At 41.3% G+C, this 17,108-nt stretch overlaps 1 protein-coding gene across 1 annotated transcript in view; it reads left to right on the top strand.

The window, feature by feature from the left end:
- Positions 1 to 2,161: 2,161 nt before the first annotated feature.
- loxl2b (lysyl oxidase-like 2b) overlaps positions 2,162 to 17,108 on the top strand; it is a 69,746-nt gene continuing 54,799 nt past the window's right edge. Inside the window, exons 1-3 of the mRNA XM_017709264.2 lie at positions 2,162 to 2,386; positions 8,262 to 8,638; positions 9,166 to 9,341. Of these exons, the coding sequence (XP_017564753.1) occupies positions 8,290 to 8,638; positions 9,166 to 9,341 (525 nt within the window). The 5' untranslated portion in view covers positions 2,162 to 2,386; positions 8,262 to 8,289. The remainder of the gene's footprint in view (positions 2,387 to 8,261; positions 8,639 to 9,165; positions 9,342 to 17,108) is intronic.

The raw sequence follows: 17,108 nt of genomic DNA, 5'->3' as shown, positions 1-17,108 counted from the left end.
GATGAATCTCTCTCTCTCTCTCTCTCTCTCTCTCTATATATATATATATATATATATATAGGGAGAGAGAGAGTTTATATATATTATATATACACACACTTATTGCATGCATATAAACATACATGTAGATTAACTACATATAGATATTTTATCTAAAGTGTTATTGGTTATAGAACTGATCAACAAAAATGGGATAAAAAGTAACAAATGAAATATATTTATTACATTTATTTCAATTTACGAAAATGTTTAAATAAGCTTTTTGTTCTTTAATTTTCGTTTGTTATTTTTCAAATTTAAAACCAGTCTGGTTATGTGACCAAACCTACTGCTACAGCACCATCTTCACACACTATGGTATATTCATAGACCTTTTGCCATAAAGATGTACTGTAAGTACTTTGTAGTAATATGGAAACAAACATATTATTCCACTGACTTTTAAACATTTCAGCATATTTCAGTTTTTTGAGATGTAAATGAGGTCGCTCAGAGGGGTCTGGTGTGAAATGGTTGACTGTAGACTCAGGTTTCTTTATAGTGGTGGTGATGGGAACTGGGGTCACAATGTCTACAACACAAATATAGCCATTTTATTTATTATCCAAAACCAGCAGTCCTGGTAAAATAGTCCATAAATCTCAAAAAGCTTTTCTTTTGCACTGGGCAAACTATTTTTAACCATTACATGTAATAACTCTGACAGTGCTTTTAGAGGCGTAAACTCTTCAGACATCTGGTTCCTATCGCCACCACTCTGAATGACTTTATTGTGCAAAAATTGGGAAAAAAAGTTGAATTCTTCTTTAATCTAGATTAAAAGATCTAATATATATATATATATAAACAGTAGGTCATGCCGAAAATGTAATGATTTTACTGATGGTCTTGGGCTGGCCAGAGTCCAGACTTACACCTAGGGGTCTTCAATTAAAATTCAATATGGTCCAGTTAGAGAAAATCTCCTCAAGCAAAGGTCCAGAACATCATAATGTCTAACTTGCATTATGACACAGTGCTGTATACTGTTTACTGAAGTAGCCTAGTAGTTATATCAACATCTTATACAGTCAACAACTGAACATTAAATCAAATAAGGTGCTATTCTGTAATAGTTCAACGTTTATTGTCAGTTTTGAAACTGGAGCTCTCTCTCTAGAATGTATTTATAACTATTTAATAATGCTGTATTGAGCTAGGAAATAAGACCCTGCTGAGGGGGGTCCAGTGGGGAATTTGTAAAAAAAAAATCTGCATAATGTAACGGTAAACAAAGCCACTGTAAAGTGCTTATTTCTAGAGAAACTGGCTGAGTGAGAGTTGTTCACAGTGGTGGCGATAGGAACCTCTAAATGCTCCCTCACAGAAGGTTATTACATGAACTGGTTATAAATGGGACGCCTGATATGACACTTTGTGTTATGATAGCTTTACAAATGCTTTGAGCCTAAAACAGTTTTGAAGATCTGGTGAAGAAGTTCTAATGCAAAACAGCCCCCAAAGAACCTTGTTTGTTTGTTTTCTTTCTCAGACTTTCCACTATTTTACCACCATCAACGTTACATGTAAACAACTCAGAAGACAAGCCCAGGTCCACCAGTGGCTTTGAGTGGTAAATAAAATGGCTACATTTGTGTTCATGACCACCACTGCAAATATATCTGTATATCTCTGTTTCTGTAAGCATTTCCACCCTGAATGACTTTGTTTACATCCCAACCATCATATCACACAGAACATATGAATAACTGATGGATTTTATCTTTTAACTCTGCAGTTTTTTCCCCCAAAAAACATTCTGTGCTTTAGCATTTCTGAGGTATTTGCTTGAGTTTACGTGAACCGCCACACAAGGGCGATGGCGACAAGAAAACAGTATTGAAACCATCTCAAAAAGCTAAAATGCAAGATGTGGGAGCAAAATCTGTACTTATTCATCGACAAGACCGAAACAAATTAAAAACACACACAAAAAACCTTTAAAACGCAGTCGGAGTCCGTTTTCTTTCACTAATTCAACTCTGACAGGATCAACAGTGCCAAAACTGGAGTAATGGCCGAAAGGGGGCGCCAAAGGGCAACCATAATATCTTGCTTTCTGGCCAAAAACTTTAAAAGCATTACGCTCATTAATAGCGCTAAAATATCTCCAGCAAGTCGCCAGAGCCACCTGGCTGACTGTCCTGCACGTATTCCATGGCTGTTGAAGAATTCCAGCCATGTCGCTACGCGGTGGGCGTGCGGGGGGCGAGGCGTGACTCTGGGCCGAGCAGGGCACATAAGCAGTGAAAGTCCGGGGTGGTTTCTGAGGAGAGGAGAGCAGAAGGAGCATCGCTCTGAGGAGAAGGAGTCCTGAGGGAAGTCGTGCACCTCCGACAGACTAAAAGTAAGTTCTCTTTCAAAAAAATCTTCCCCCAGAAGCTCAGCTGGGCACTTATTTAGCTCAGTGTCCACTTACTGAAGCAGAAATTCGACTTTTCTGGGGGTTTTCTGCTGATAGTTTTGCTCTTACTCGAGCGTTTTTGTGAGGACAGGTACCAGCTTTTTCTCAAGAGTTCTCATTTTAGGCAAAGTTTGGCCATATTTAGTTCCTAATTCCTTTGTTGCTGTGATCTTCATAATCTTTGGCGTTGCTTTTGCTCATACGCCTTAATTTTTGGACGATTTTCGGCAAAAGAGAGAAGAATAGAGTCGAACAGACTTTATTTTCTATGCTAATAGATGCTAGATGTGCTAAGAAGTGCCACTGCAGTTCAATTGGGAGCTTTTAGCATTTTAGTTTAGACCAAAAAGAGAAGAATAGAGGCTGACAGACTTCAGTTCCTGTGCTGGTAGAGGCTGAATGTACTAGAAGTTACACAGCAGTTCTTTTGGGACCTTCAGCATTTTGGTTTAAACCAAAAAGAGAAGAATTGAGACTAACAAAGTTTATTTCCTATGCTAATAGATGCTGGATGTACTAGGAAGTTCCATAGCAGTTCTTTTGGGACCTGCATTTTAGTTTAGACCCAAAAGAGAAGAATAGAGGCTGACAGACTTCAGTTCCTGTGCTGGTAGATGCTGGATGTACTAGGAAGTTCCACAGCAGTTCTTTTGGGACCTGCATTTTAGTTTAGACCCAAAAGAGAAGAATAGAGGCTGACAGACTTCAGTTCCTGTGCTGGTAGAGGCTGAATGTGCTAGAAGTTCCACAGCACTTTTGGGACCCTCAGAATTTTAGTTTAAACCAAGAAGACCAAAGAAGAGAAGAATGCAAACTTAAAAAGATGGTTCTGTATATAACCTTTTTTTGGAAAATGGTTCTATATAGCACTAAAATGGTTCTTTTACTGTCACATGAAATGATAACAATACCACATTTTTTGTGCCATTTTCAAAGTTCTATATAGAATCATATACAACACATTCTCCATCAGTCTGAAGAATAGTTTCACCATGCAAAGAACCATTTAAGCTTGAAAAGGTTCTGATGGAACTATTTGGTTCTAAATAAAATCATTGTCTATACTTGAGAACCCTTGAAGAACTATTTTTAAGTGTGTAGAACCTAACAAACTTAAGATGCTGGAGGTGCTAAGGAGTTCTATTGCAGTTCTATAGAGAGCTTTAGCATTTTAGTTGGGCCAAAAAGAGAAGAATAGAGCCTGACAAACTTCAGTCCCTGTGCTTATAGATGCTGGATGTGCTAAAATGTTCCACTGTGGTTCTGTTGGGAGCCTTAGAATTTTATTTTAGGCCACAGTGATCCAAGAAGAGAAGCATACACTTAAAAATATGGTTCTTCAAGGATTCTGTATTAAAGACCATGGTTTGGTACAGAACCCTTTTTTTGAAAATGGTTCTATATAGCACCAAGAAAGTGCACAGAACTGGTGGACAATCTAGACCTGATGCATTTAAACTTAAATCATTTTTGGAAATTACTTATATTTCTTAGTTGAACCTTTATTAAACAGAAGCATCTACATTTTTTAGCTATGTTTTTAAGCTCCTCTGCTTGTGAAAGGACAGCTCTGAATGTGATCTTCTTAGAATGGACTGGACTGTCCAGTCTGTGTTTTGTTTTACTGCTTAGCCTATAGTAGTTGAGGTGTCTAGATTTGAGGAAAAAGTAGTATTCAATGATGAATACAAACATGTCAGTGAGAAAGGCTGAGTATGACATCATCCTAGAAGATGAGGAAAAAGGGACGGTGGAAATAAGACTGAGGAAAGTGAAGAAAAAGGAAAGTCAATAGAAATAAAGGACTTAATTGAGGGTTTGGTCATGCTTGCCCTGTAATTTTTGTATGTTCCCTCCATATATATGATTTGTGCCAGTGGCTCAAAGCTTGACTTTTTCTCAGATTTCTGTACAGCGACATGCTGGCCTGGTAGTTGTCTTTTTCTTTTTGACTTTTGACTTCTACAGCTGGCCTCGAATCCCCTTCTTGGTAGCCAGGGAAAAACATACACTGCTGACCACAAAGGGTCCCACAGAGGACAGCCTAGTCGTTAGAGGGTAAAATCCTGCAGTGTAAATAACGTACATATATTTGTGGCATTTGGTACTTGGTTTCTTAATGCTTTAACTCAGCTGGTCAGTGGAAACTTACCTGAAAACTTACAATTCAGTTAAAAGAACGCTTCAGACAGAATGCTAACATTGCTACTAGTGAATGAAACCTGGGGACATGTTTGGTGTGAAATTTGTAATTATTTTATTCAAATAACACTGGCCTAATTGGGGCATCAGGCCTAAAAGTGGACTTTGTCATGTTATGCAGCGTACTTTAGTGTAGCATTGTCATTGTCATTTTCATCTTTCATTCAGATGGTTGGTACAGCCATTGAGAATCCCAGTGGTGTCAACTAATCCTGACTGCTAGCCTAGCCTCTGATGTAAGGACCAGTGAATGCAACCAAGCTGGCGTTAGTTTTAGTTCTCAAACAACTATGAAAACAGCTTTTCTAACTTTATTAAGCAAAAAGCAGACAACTTTTCACCCAAGAGAAGATGCCTAGCTTACACTCACCGGCCACTTTATTCAGTACACCATGTAGAGGTGGTCAAGACAACTTGCTGAAGTGCAGACCGAGCATTAGAATTGGGAAGAAAGGGGATTTAAGGGGCTTTGAACGTGGCGTGGTCGTTGGTGCCAGACGGGCTGATCTGAGTATTTCAGAAACTGCTGATCTGCTGGGATTTTCACACACAACCATCTCTAGGGTTTACAGAGAACGGTCCGAAAAAGAGGAAATATCCAGTGAGCGGTCAGTTGTGTGGACGAAAATGCCTTGTTGATGTGAGAGGTCAGAGGAGAATGGGCAGACTGGTTCCAGATGATAGAAAGACAACAGGAACTCAAATAACCAACCAAAATCTCTGAGGAACGTTTCCAACACCTTGTTGAAAGTGTGCCATGAAGAATTAAGGCAGTTCTGAAGGCAAAAGGGGGTCCAACCTTTTATTAGCAAGATGTACCTAATAAAGTGCAGTGTTTTGATCTGGTGAGCTGTTGTCTGAGAAATAATTATGATGATCATGTAAAGATTGAAGCGATTGCTATACAGATAATCCACCTCCTAGCAGTAATATTATCTTCTGTTACCTTCTTTCAGCAATCGCCAGCTAACAAAATGACAAAAATAATAAATGAATAAATTAATTCTACCACAGTTTGTCCTAAGTATGCCTAGTTTTCTAGCCTTTAAACTGGAGTGTCACACTCTGTAGGCTACTTAACGCTGCTGTAAGCTGGGAGCGCATGAATGTTGAATGCACCTTTAATATTTTGCATTGTGTCTGAGTAACTTTTCCAGCTGTTTCTTTTGCTGGTGAGTCAGAAAAATCCAAATACTTCATTCCAATTGCCTATGCACAGAGAAGTGCATGCTAATAGTTCAGGGAAAGCTTTGCCTCATGCATCAAAATAGTATAAACGATTTGCATATGCATAAAAAAAATTGAATTTGAAACTCCTGCAGCTGCGTTACCCATTAAGTGCTTGAGTCACCATCAATGACCCACAGTCTGAAGGTTTCTGGTTTGTTTTCCACCCGTCAGTCTTCGTTTTGTAGTGCGTACATACTGATGGACTTGTGTAACAGCTGCCACGCTGCGTTCCAGCTGAAGGAAGCCCATCATATAGTCTGAGATGGAAACTGTGGCTAATTCTTTTGGGTTCGCAAGACTCGAGTCTGCCTGCCACATTTGAATTTGAGCTACACAAACCGTCTGTTTTTTACAGTTCAGAAAGTCCAGATAAATTTGACGCGCCGCACTTCCTGAAAACAGTTCTGACATACTGTGTGCATGTGGCTTTGGAAGTGTTTCTGCTTTTATCTTGGTGTGCAAATCTCGAGGGAAGTCTTTGAAGAAGCTCATGCTATCTTTGACTTGAGCAAGGTCACATGCTGTAGGAACGATGGAGAAAAAAAAAAGAGAAACTCGACCTTCCATTGAAGGTGTTTCTTACCTTCTATATCATTCTTACAGAGATTTCTGTGGTGTGTGAGTCAGGACTGCTCAGCTTCAGGTTAACACATCAAAAATCTGCTCTGTCAGCTGATTTATTTGAAGTTCAATTAACGCAAAATTTTAAGACAGCCTGGTAACTAACAGATAAGTCACGATTGGGTGACACCACTGAGATTCCCAATGTTTATATATAATGCTGTGCTAAAACAATATTTCATAACATAACTTATTAAATACTTGCTGCACCCTTGCCAGCCTCTCTAACATTCAAATCGTCCAGCTTGGCCATCATGATAGAGGCGGCCTATCAATAAGTCGTGATACTGTGGTCAGTCGGCTCTATTGCAGATTCTTAATGCTAAATTCATATCGTATTTGTGTTTTTAAGTAAACAAAGAGATCTTTTATTATGATTTGAATATGTTACTGAAAGAAATATGTACTTTATATTTTTGCACATTTTGCCATGCATTGTCGTTGTGCCTTCAAAGCAGATGTTTTAAAGGGCTCATATTTGTTGATACAGAAAGTAAAACAAACGTTAATATAATTACTTAAATACTGTATTACTTATGTAATTACATAAGTAACTAGAAATGTGCATTTCCTGAAGGATACGCTGAGTGGTTGTGCAGCTTAAATTGTTCCCACTTCCTGCTATGTTGCTAGGTGGTTTTTATGGTGTCCAAAGTAGTTGCTAAGGTGTTGCTAGGTGATTGCTATTATATCCCAGGCAATTGTTAAGGTGTTGTTGGTTGGTTCCTACTGTAGCTCAAGTGGTTGCTATGGTGTTGTTAGGCAGTTGCTTTGGTATCCCAGGTGGTTGCAAGAGGACTGCTAGGTGGTTGTTATAGTATCTCAGGCAGTTGCTAAGGGGTTGCTAGGCAGTTTTCATAGTGTGTGAAGCGATTCATAAGTCATTCATAGGGTGTTACTAAGTTGTAGCTATGTGTTCTTGAATATGAATTGGAGTCTATGTATGGAGCGAATGATGAAAAATCGACACATAAATGAGTGTGGGTCAGTGTGGGTAGAGCTTAGGGACCTGCCCGGAGTGAGGACGTGCATTTTAGTGGCTGTCGTGGAAAAATAAAGATTAGGGCTTTGTTGGGGGCAAAAATGAAAGGGACTCTATAGAAGGAATGAGGGCTGAAAAAATGACACATAGATGGTGTGGGTCTGTATGGCTTTGGATTAGAGCTTGAGGACCTGCCTGGAGTGAGGACATGCATTTTGGACATGCATATGGGACTCTGTGGAAGGAACGAGGGATGAAAAACAACACAGAGTTGAGTGCGGGTTAGTATGGCTTTGGATTAGAGCTTGAGGACCAGCCCTGGGTGAGTACACGCAATTTTTTGTGGCTTTTGGGTAAAGAAGTAATAGAGTTTGAGTGGTAGCGAAAATGAATGGGACCCTAGGGGATAAACGAGAGATTGAAAAAAAAAAGACAAATGGATGCCTGCGGGTCAGAACAACATCGAATTCGTGTTTGGGGCCTGCCCTTAGATAGTGTATGCGGTGTCGTTCGGGCAAGCAGAAGTACCGTAGATGGGAAAAGTTCTGCAGAATTCCATTGCTACACGGAATTTGTGCATCCAGTCAAAAAGCTGTATACTTACACATTCTTACACATCACACATCAGGCTGGACAATCTGGGGTTGGAACAGTGTTGATATGATGAAAGCTGTGGGACGAGTTACACAGCAAAGAAACAGTAGGTTGACGGTACAACGAGGTTATTAAGGTTATGAAAGCACAATCTAAGATTCTTTTTGACCTCTTCGTGTTCTTTTACAGGTCACATTGTTACTGGACTCACACCACAATGTCGATCCTTTGGTCTCTCCCGTCCCGCCTGGTTGTATTATCGTGTATATGGAGTCTGTGCCTTGCTCAGTTCGAGTACCTGGGTTACCCTCCTGGTTATCCTGAACCTGTGGAGGATCAGTACACCGCGCCACAGATTCCAGCTGACGTACCCAGGATCCAGCTGCGCCTGGCCGGTGAGAAGCGAAAACACAACGAGGGCCGATTGGAGGTCTTGTATGAAGGGGAGTGGGGGACCGTTTGTGATGATGATTTCAACATCCACGCCGCTCAGGTGGTGTGCAGGGAGCTGGGCTACTCCGAGGCGGTTTCCTGGGCCCCTTCAGCCAAATATGGGAAAGGAGATGGTAAGCTGACACAGGCAACATATAGTAACTGACCACCATTTTATGTGTTCAGTGTTTCAGATCAAAGCTTTAAGTTCTGTTTTTCTGATGGGGACAGTTTTGGTGGTCTGCCAGGTCTTGGTGGTTGTTAGAAGTCTTTTAATCAATCTTTGAACTCCAGTTTTGGACATTCATTTTGTTACCTATGTAAGTGGATCTTATGTCCTACTCCTCAGAAGTATCTCCTTTTGGCCATTAGGCATATTGAAAAGCCACCCTGGCGCTTTGTTTTGTGCTTTATTTAATCTTAAGTTACGTTTACGTGTAAAAGTCTTACATTAAGATTTGTTAGCAATGGGGTTTGTTCATTTTTATTCTGTTTTTCTCATTATCATTCTTTCCACCATTAGAAACATGCGCCATATACGTTTTTCGTTTCAAAACATCAGAAATTCCTTTGTATGTTGTAAGACCAAGGGAACTGGAAATTGTAATGGGAATTCAGTGTTCCACACTTCTCCAACAGCTGACTTTCTCTTGTTTTTCAGGCCGCATCTGGTTTGATAATGTCCACTGCACAGGAAAGGAGAAGACCTTGGCGCAGTGCGAGTCCAATGGCATTGGAGTATCTGACTGCAAACACTCAGAAGACGTAGGGGTGGTGTGCAGCGACAAAAGGATCCCAGGATTCAGGTTCCTGAGTCCCCTCAACAACAACGTTGATGTAAGTGCTCTCAGTGCAGCCGTTGTATTTGTGTTTTGGTCGCACCACAACTCCACATTTAAAGTCATCGTTGCTTGTAACTGAGAGCTTGATGCCAGTATTGTCAGGGAACATCTGGTGTCTGTCCTCCGGCACACAGTGTCTTGGTGTCTTAGCTGTCCTTAGTCATGCAAATAACCACCATGACGTCTTGTTATGAAAGGAGCTTAAAGATATAGAAGCCTATTTGTTAGAATGCAACCTCTTTTGTGAAACACAGTGGCATGAGCATGTATGGCTGACAGTGGACCCGGCTCACTTGACTTTATTGGTAAAGTTTTGGCCAACAGCAGCAGCCAGATGAATTCAAGTGAGCAGAAGCATCTTAAACGCTTAATAAAAATTTTCTCAGAAGTGGTACGCAAACAACAGGAATTTGCCAGAGTAAAAAGTGGAATGTTCTTGACTGGCCAGGTCAATCACTTGAGTTAGGAATGGTGGCAAAAAGCTTCCTGGAGGTGATTCCATGAATCACAGCAGTGGCAGGACTTGCACAGGTTATCAAAAATAATCTGCTTTTCCCTTCATCTTTTTACACAGTGTAAAGGACAGATGTGGTGATGCTTGTTGATTTCCCAAAAAAGTAGCTCTTAACCAAAGGAGCAGTGCGAGAGATCAGAATACAGATGTAGGAATAATGCATTCCAGCTTCTGTAATGAAACAGTTCAGCTTCTCTAGAGCTTCAACACAAAATAGGGCGCTTGTGATTCCCACATGGTTTACCCAATATAGATGTAAATAAACATTGTTTAATACATCCTGCACTTCATTGCTCTAAAGTACAGAGCCTGTCCAATTACTAAAAGACTGTACTGTATTTAACCTGCAATTATAAGCTTTGTGGGAGAGATGTAGTGCACATGGCTCCAGATTTATCTCATAATGGTATCCCAGTGGTCAGTGACCTCATCCATGAGCCAGGAGGTTAAGGGTTTGGAAAACGTTTGTTGTTTCTCTTGTTGCTACAGGGCTGTTCTGTACTGGAATCTGTACATTGCTTGAGCATGAGCTGGGTGCTGTAAGTACCTTATGATATGGAGACTGATCTTCTGATACTGAGGATGGTTTAGAGGTTGTTAGCAACTAAGCTTCAACGCATTCAGAATATCATGCTGTCCTGCAAGCTTTGCAGGAAGGAATTATTTTTCAGTCTACAAATTCTTGCAGAGGTACAGATGTAGAAAGGCTTGTGCAAACCAATGAGAGTGATGGCTAAAACCTGGCAAAGCATTAGGATTTAGAAGGTAGCAATGGTACGTACACTGCATGGCCAAAAGTGTGTGGACACTGGACCATCACACTTAGACACGCTTGTTGGACACCCCATTCTAAAATCATGGGCATTAAAATGGAGTTGACCCCTTTTTGGCAATAACAGGCTCTATTCGTCTGGGAAGACTTTCCCCAGGATGTTGGAGTGTTTGGGAATTTTACATCAAAAGACCTTGCGTGAGGTCAGGTGCTGATGCTGGATTGAAGGTCTGGCTCACAGTCAACGTTTCATTCCTAACAGTGTTCAGTGAGGTTGAGGTTGGGGCTCTATGCAGGCCACTGGAGTTCCTCCACATCAAACTAATGAAATCATGTCTTCAATTTTGTTCACTTTGTGCTCAGGGGCTCAGGCATTCTGGATTAAGAAAGGGTCTTCTCCAAAGTGTTGCCAGCAATGTTGTCTAAAATGTTTTTGTATGTTGTAGCACTAACATTACTCTTCACTGGAACTAAGGGGCCAGACCATTATCCCCTCTCCACCAAACTTTACTGTTGGTACTACACCCAGATTCTTCCATCAGCCTGCCAGAGCTGCCACTCCAGCCGACGCTTGGCATTGCGCATAGTGATATTAGGCTTGTATGCAGCTGCTCGGCAATGGAAACCCATTTCATGAAGCTCTGGTGCAAATGTTGCTTGCAGCAGCAGTTTAGATCTCTGTAGTAAGTGTAGTACTGTAGTAAACCACCAGAGGGTAGGCAAATTTATATGGTCTAAAGTTTTATCCATGAGCTGTTGTAGCTCCCAGATGCTTTCATTTCACAATAATAGCACTTACAGTTGACTGGGGCAGATGTAGCAGGGCAGACTTGATGGTGTCCTGTGACATTGCTGACTTAGATTTTCAGTGACCGAGCACTTCGGTACTTTGTTCAACTGTCAGTGTCTGTCTTTGTAGATTGCATGTCCATGTGCTTGACGTCATACACCTGTTTGCAATGGATGTAGCGGAAAACCCCAAATGACTAATTAAGAGAGGTTTCCACATACATAGGCCATATCATAGGCCTTTACGTAACATAACATAACGTATGGCCTTTTTGGTTTTTCAGAAAGAGGTAAGTAGAAATTCTGACTTGCTGGCCTTCAGGCGTCTAGACATCTGGAGTCAGGTACTATTCAGCCAGCTCCAGCTGGGCCACAGAGGGCGAGAAAATGTGAGTCAGCTTTTCCATCTCATGATAGGCCACACGCGCCCCATGTAATGGCAGTTAAAAAAGCATTGAGGTTAGCCATAATGCAGGATTAGTGTTCCTGAAGCTAATGCACAGCAGACGCAAGGCACTGTTGGGGAGTGACGTGAACCTCATGTGGGAAGAGGACACACGGGACAATCACAGGACACATGGGACAGTATGGATGACCCTATGGCAGAGGTCATGCGGTTGTGGAGGACCACAGTCTAGCACAGTTTGGTGGTTTTATTTCTCAGACGTGTCTGACTCAACCCAACAGGTAATGACCAGGTTTAGTAGTTGTATTGAGCAGGGACGCAACAAAATGTGCTGGGTACCAGCCCGCTGGTGACCCCTACCTTATGGTGTTCAATGTAGGGTTCTTGTTCTAAAATTGGACTGACCATGTTTAAAGCAAATATTTACATCTTTCTGTATCTCCTGTGCTGTTAAAACATTTCACCGTCCTGGTTTTAGCCAACATTCATATCTTTAACATGGACTTCGCACGTGGTCAGTCAGTGTGGGTATCTGCTGATGTTGATTTGTGACATTTATTGCATGTTTGTTCTTCTGCAATAGTCGTGAACAAGCTGGGCGCTCTGCTCGGTGCTCGGAGACCGGAGGTTTGGCAAGCTTTGTGCTTCCCTGCCGGCTAACCGCTAAAATATCTCTCCATCAATGACACGCTTCATGATCTCACTCTGCCTTGGGCCTTAGTGTTTATACAGTTTTTCAACATCAGTCATTTTTCTTTAACCACCATAGAGGATCTGCCTGTTTTGGGCTTGTGTTTGATGAAGTTAGAATCTTCTGTGGAAATGCAGGATGTGTCTAATGGAAAAGGCTCCCCACCTAGACATCATTTTGGTTAAGTATTATTTTAAATCCGGTTTAAAGCACTGTAGAAAGTGGCAGCATGTTATTAATGGAAGTGACGCTTTTCTCACAGATTAAAACATTTGATGGATGTAGTGTAGACATTGTGGACTGAAGCGCTGATTGAAATGTATTTATGTCTGTTCTGTCAGACAGATGATATGTTGTTTGTTAGGTTGCTTTTGAGAAAGAGTATTTGGGTACTCTATTGATTATGATTATTTGAAGCCTCTATTTCCTGTATGGGCCACATTCAGTAAAAATAAATGTTTTTACCCGTTTTGATTGGCAAGTGCTGATATTTATGCTTTAGTAAGGCATGTCTCAGGCATTATTCTGAATTCAGTATTCATTATTATTCTATAGATTAGTAGTGGGCAGTATACAGTGTAAAATTGTTAGTTTTGTTCCACTGTAAACATTGTAAAGTTCTGTTTAGTAGTACTTTTTGAGGTAACTAGGTGCCTCAAATGAATTACGTTTTGAAACCCCGTTTTTAAGCCAATTGAAATTATATTTGATTAAATTGAGTTTACAAAGTATGCATCACACAAACTATACTGTTGCAGAAAGATGAAGTATTACATTTCAGTATTTCCACATTTTTGTGCATTTGATAGCAATGGCAACACCTTATCAACCACCTGTGACACCTTAGGACAAAGCAACACCTCAGCAACCAGCTAGGATAACATACACTATATTTACAAAAGTTTTCACTCACTCATCCAAATCATTGAATTCAGGTGTTCCAATAACTTCCATGGCCACAGGTGTATAAAGCCGAGCCCCTAGGCCTGCAGACTGCTTCTACAGGCATTAGTGAAAGAATGGGTCGCTCTCAGGAGCTCAGTGAGTTCCAGCGTGATAGGATGATGCCACCTGTGCAGTCCAGTCATGAAATTTCCTCACTACTAAATATTCCACAGTCAACTGTCAGTGGGATTATAACAAAGTGGAAGCGATTGGGAACGACAGCAACTCAGCCACGAAGTGGTCAGACACGGGTCAGTGGATGCTGAGGTGCATAGTGCAAAGAGGTCGTCAACTTTCTGCCGAGTCAATCGCTACAGACCTCCAAACTTCATGTGGCCTTCAGATCAGCTCAAGAACAGCGTAGAGAGCTTCATGGATTGGGTTTCCATGGCCGAGCAGCTGCATCCAAGCTTTACATCACCAAGCGCAATGCAAAGCATTGAATGCAGTGGTGTAAAGCGCTGCCACTGGACTCTAGAGCAGTGGAGACGTGTTCTCTGGAGTGACAAATCACACTTCTCCATCTGCCAATCTGATGGACGAGTCTGGGTTTGGTGGTTACCAGGAGACGGTACTTGTCTGACTGCACTGTGCCAAGTGTAAAGTTTGGTGGAGGGGGGATTACAGTGTGGGGCTGTTTTTCAGGACGTGGGCTCGGCCCCTTAGTTCCAGTGAAAGGAACTCTTTCCAGAACTCTCAACAATTTCATGCTCCCAACTTTGTGGGAACAGTTTGGGGACGGCTCCTTCCTGTTCCAACATGACTGCACACCAGTGCACAAAGCAGGTCCATAAAGACATGGATGAGCGAGTTTGGTGTGGAAGAATTTGACTGATAGAACACCTCTGGGGTGAATTAGAGTGGAGACTTGAGAGCCAGGCCTTCTCGTCCAACATTGGTGTCTGACCTCACAAATGCGCTACTGGAATAAACACACTCTTAAACCCTGTGGAAAGCCTTCCCAGAAGAGTTGAAGCTTTTAGAGCTGCAAAGGGTGGGCTGACATCATAGTAAACCCTATGGATTAAGGATGGGATGTCACTCAAGTTCATACGCATGTGAAGGCAGACAAGCAAATACTTTTGGCAGTATAGTGTATTAACAGCCTAGCAACACTTTAGCAATCACCTGGGATTCCATAGCAACAGCCTAGCAGCCACCTGGATTCCATAGCAGTGGCCCAACAATATTTTAGCTACCACTTGGGAATTCATAGCAAAACTTTGTCAAGCCAACTTATTTTTTCCCCACAAACTTTCTCCTTTTAGTTCAGTTTTGGTTTAATTATTTTGCCCAATATAAACTTTCAGATTTGCTTTGGTGAGTAAATATATAAAGTGAAGCCACCTCACATGGTAATTAGGTGTTATTGGCCTAAAAATGTGTTTACTTAAGCGTCTTAAATGGTTTTATTTGAAAAAGAATGATAAATAGGTAGACAGTGTTCGTCTCCTTCCTGGCTTTAATTCACAGTTTGTCTACAGTACACAAGGATCCAATGCGAGAACCGTACACGTTGCATCATAAAACAGTTAACAGGTATCTTCAGAAGATTTATGCACGTTGGAGGAAAAGCATTTCACACCTTGCTGAAGCCATTAGCCTCATTATGGGGAATGCTTTTTAGAGCAAATCCCTGCAGCTGTAAGGTTCAGTAGGAGTAAGGCTAAGGATAAACCCCATTGTTCTGTTCCTGGTGCCTCAGCCAGCACGCTACACCAGTGACTCATATGTTCCCATACTCCCACAGCTTAAGCCTTGAAGCCAGAGACACGATTATCAAGCATCTCAGAGCTAGACGGCTGAGCTAGGATGAGTTTCTCATCATTAAATCTGCTGAATGTAAATATGAATGTGGGTGTGATAAATGGATCCCGGCTGGGCTGCAACACTTTAGGACGCCTGATGAAAATGTGGGCCCTCTAGCTAGGCTAGGAACTCACAGCTGCATGTGTGCTATTCGTTCTTCAGTATATAATATGTCCACTCTTACCTTTATTACAGCTTCCATTCTTTTTAGGAGACTCGCTTTTAGTTTCTCAAAGAAATCTGCAGGGATGCTCTCTCCAAATTTCAGTCTTAGAAGTTGGTTGAACTTCTTGCTTTTCGGGATCCAAGTAATCCCAAACACATTCAGAGATGTCAAGTTCTGGACTTGGTCTGGGGTTGGTCAGTCCATTGTTCTGAGAATACCAGCAGCTTCTTTGATGGAAGACTTATCTGGATCCACATCAACAATTCACCAGAGTAAATACAGAGGGTTAACCACATAATATAAACCTTTGGTAAGCCTTAGAAACAGGAAGACCAGAATTTGCCCAAAATAAAAACACAACTCTGCAACAAGATCTTATGGATAAATGAGATAAATATCAACTAGTACCAGAATGACAGAAAGAGAAGAATACAAAGAAGGACTCCAGCTCCTCGGTAAAGCGTGGTGGAGGTAGTGTTATGGTGTGGACATGTATAGCTGCCAGTGGAACTGGTTCCTTTGTATTTTCTGATGATATCACTGCTGAAAAAAGCAGCTGGATGAATTCTTTTGGCTTCAATATCTGCTCAAGTTTAGCTGAATCCTGAAAAACACATTGTAAGGCACTTCAAAGTGCAGATGGATGATTGCCTAAAGCATGGTGGCGGTAGTGTTGTTGTGAGGACACGTATGGCTGCAAGTGGAACTGGTTCCTTCATATTACTGATGATGTTACTGCTGATAAAAGCAGCAGGATGAATTATGTTGGGCTGCATTATCTGCTAAGAATCAGCTGAATCCTGCAAAACTCATCGGAACGCATTCCAGGGAGCAGATGGACAGTTACCTGAAGTATGCTTAGAAAGTAGCCCAAGACTTTTTTAAGGCAAAGAAGTTGAATGTTCACCAATGGCCAAGTCGATCTCCTGTCGAGCATTCATTTCTCTTACTGAAGGCAAAACAACCCAAGAGCAAGCAGGAAATGAAGCCTGGCAGAGCATGACCAGGGACAATCGCCCAGCGTCTGGTGATGTCTATGGTTTCCAGACTTGAGGCAGTTATTGACTGCGAAAGATTTGCAACCACATGTCAAACATGACTGTTTAATTTATGATAATGTTACTTTGCCCAATTACTTCTGAGCCCTGTAACACAGTGAGGGTGGGGTATATATGAAAATGTTGTAATTTCTGTCCCTTTCACCCAATTTGGATGTAAATCCGCTCAAATTAAAGTTAAAAATCTGCATTTTGAGCTCATAAACATTTTCAACTTCAATATACTGTGGTAGCATATACAGTGAACTTAACTTACTTTGTCAACATCCACATATTAATGGACTTGATTGTAGACTTCAGTGTACAGGAAACGGTCTGCGGCTGGTTTATTCTGTGTCTAGGAACCCGGCCTGTAACCCATCATGTTGAAATGGCTTGCGGTCAGGCGTTTAAATGGCATGATCAATGACCAGAAAATGAGGTTCAGCTCAACTAACCGCTGGTCTCTCATTCATCTGATAGATGAGTGAAGCATTTTTGTAAAACACTTTAATTGTTTGACCCATTTTCCAGGCAATTTTTCCTAATTTTTCCTCCATCATACATTCTTGCTTTCAGGCTCCCCAGCGTTTTCTCCACTGAAGGTTGAGGGTCAAAATTGCAGCCTTTTGG

Source organism: Pygocentrus nattereri, chromosome 20, assembly GCF_015220715.1.
Source record: "Pygocentrus nattereri isolate fPygNat1 chromosome 20, fPygNat1.pri, whole genome shotgun sequence".
Taxonomy (NCBI): Eukaryota; Metazoa; Chordata; class Actinopteri; order Characiformes; family Serrasalmidae; genus Pygocentrus; species Pygocentrus nattereri.
The sequence above is the reverse complement of the archived record's forward strand: the minus strand, read 5'-3'. Positions and strand labels throughout refer to the sequence as shown.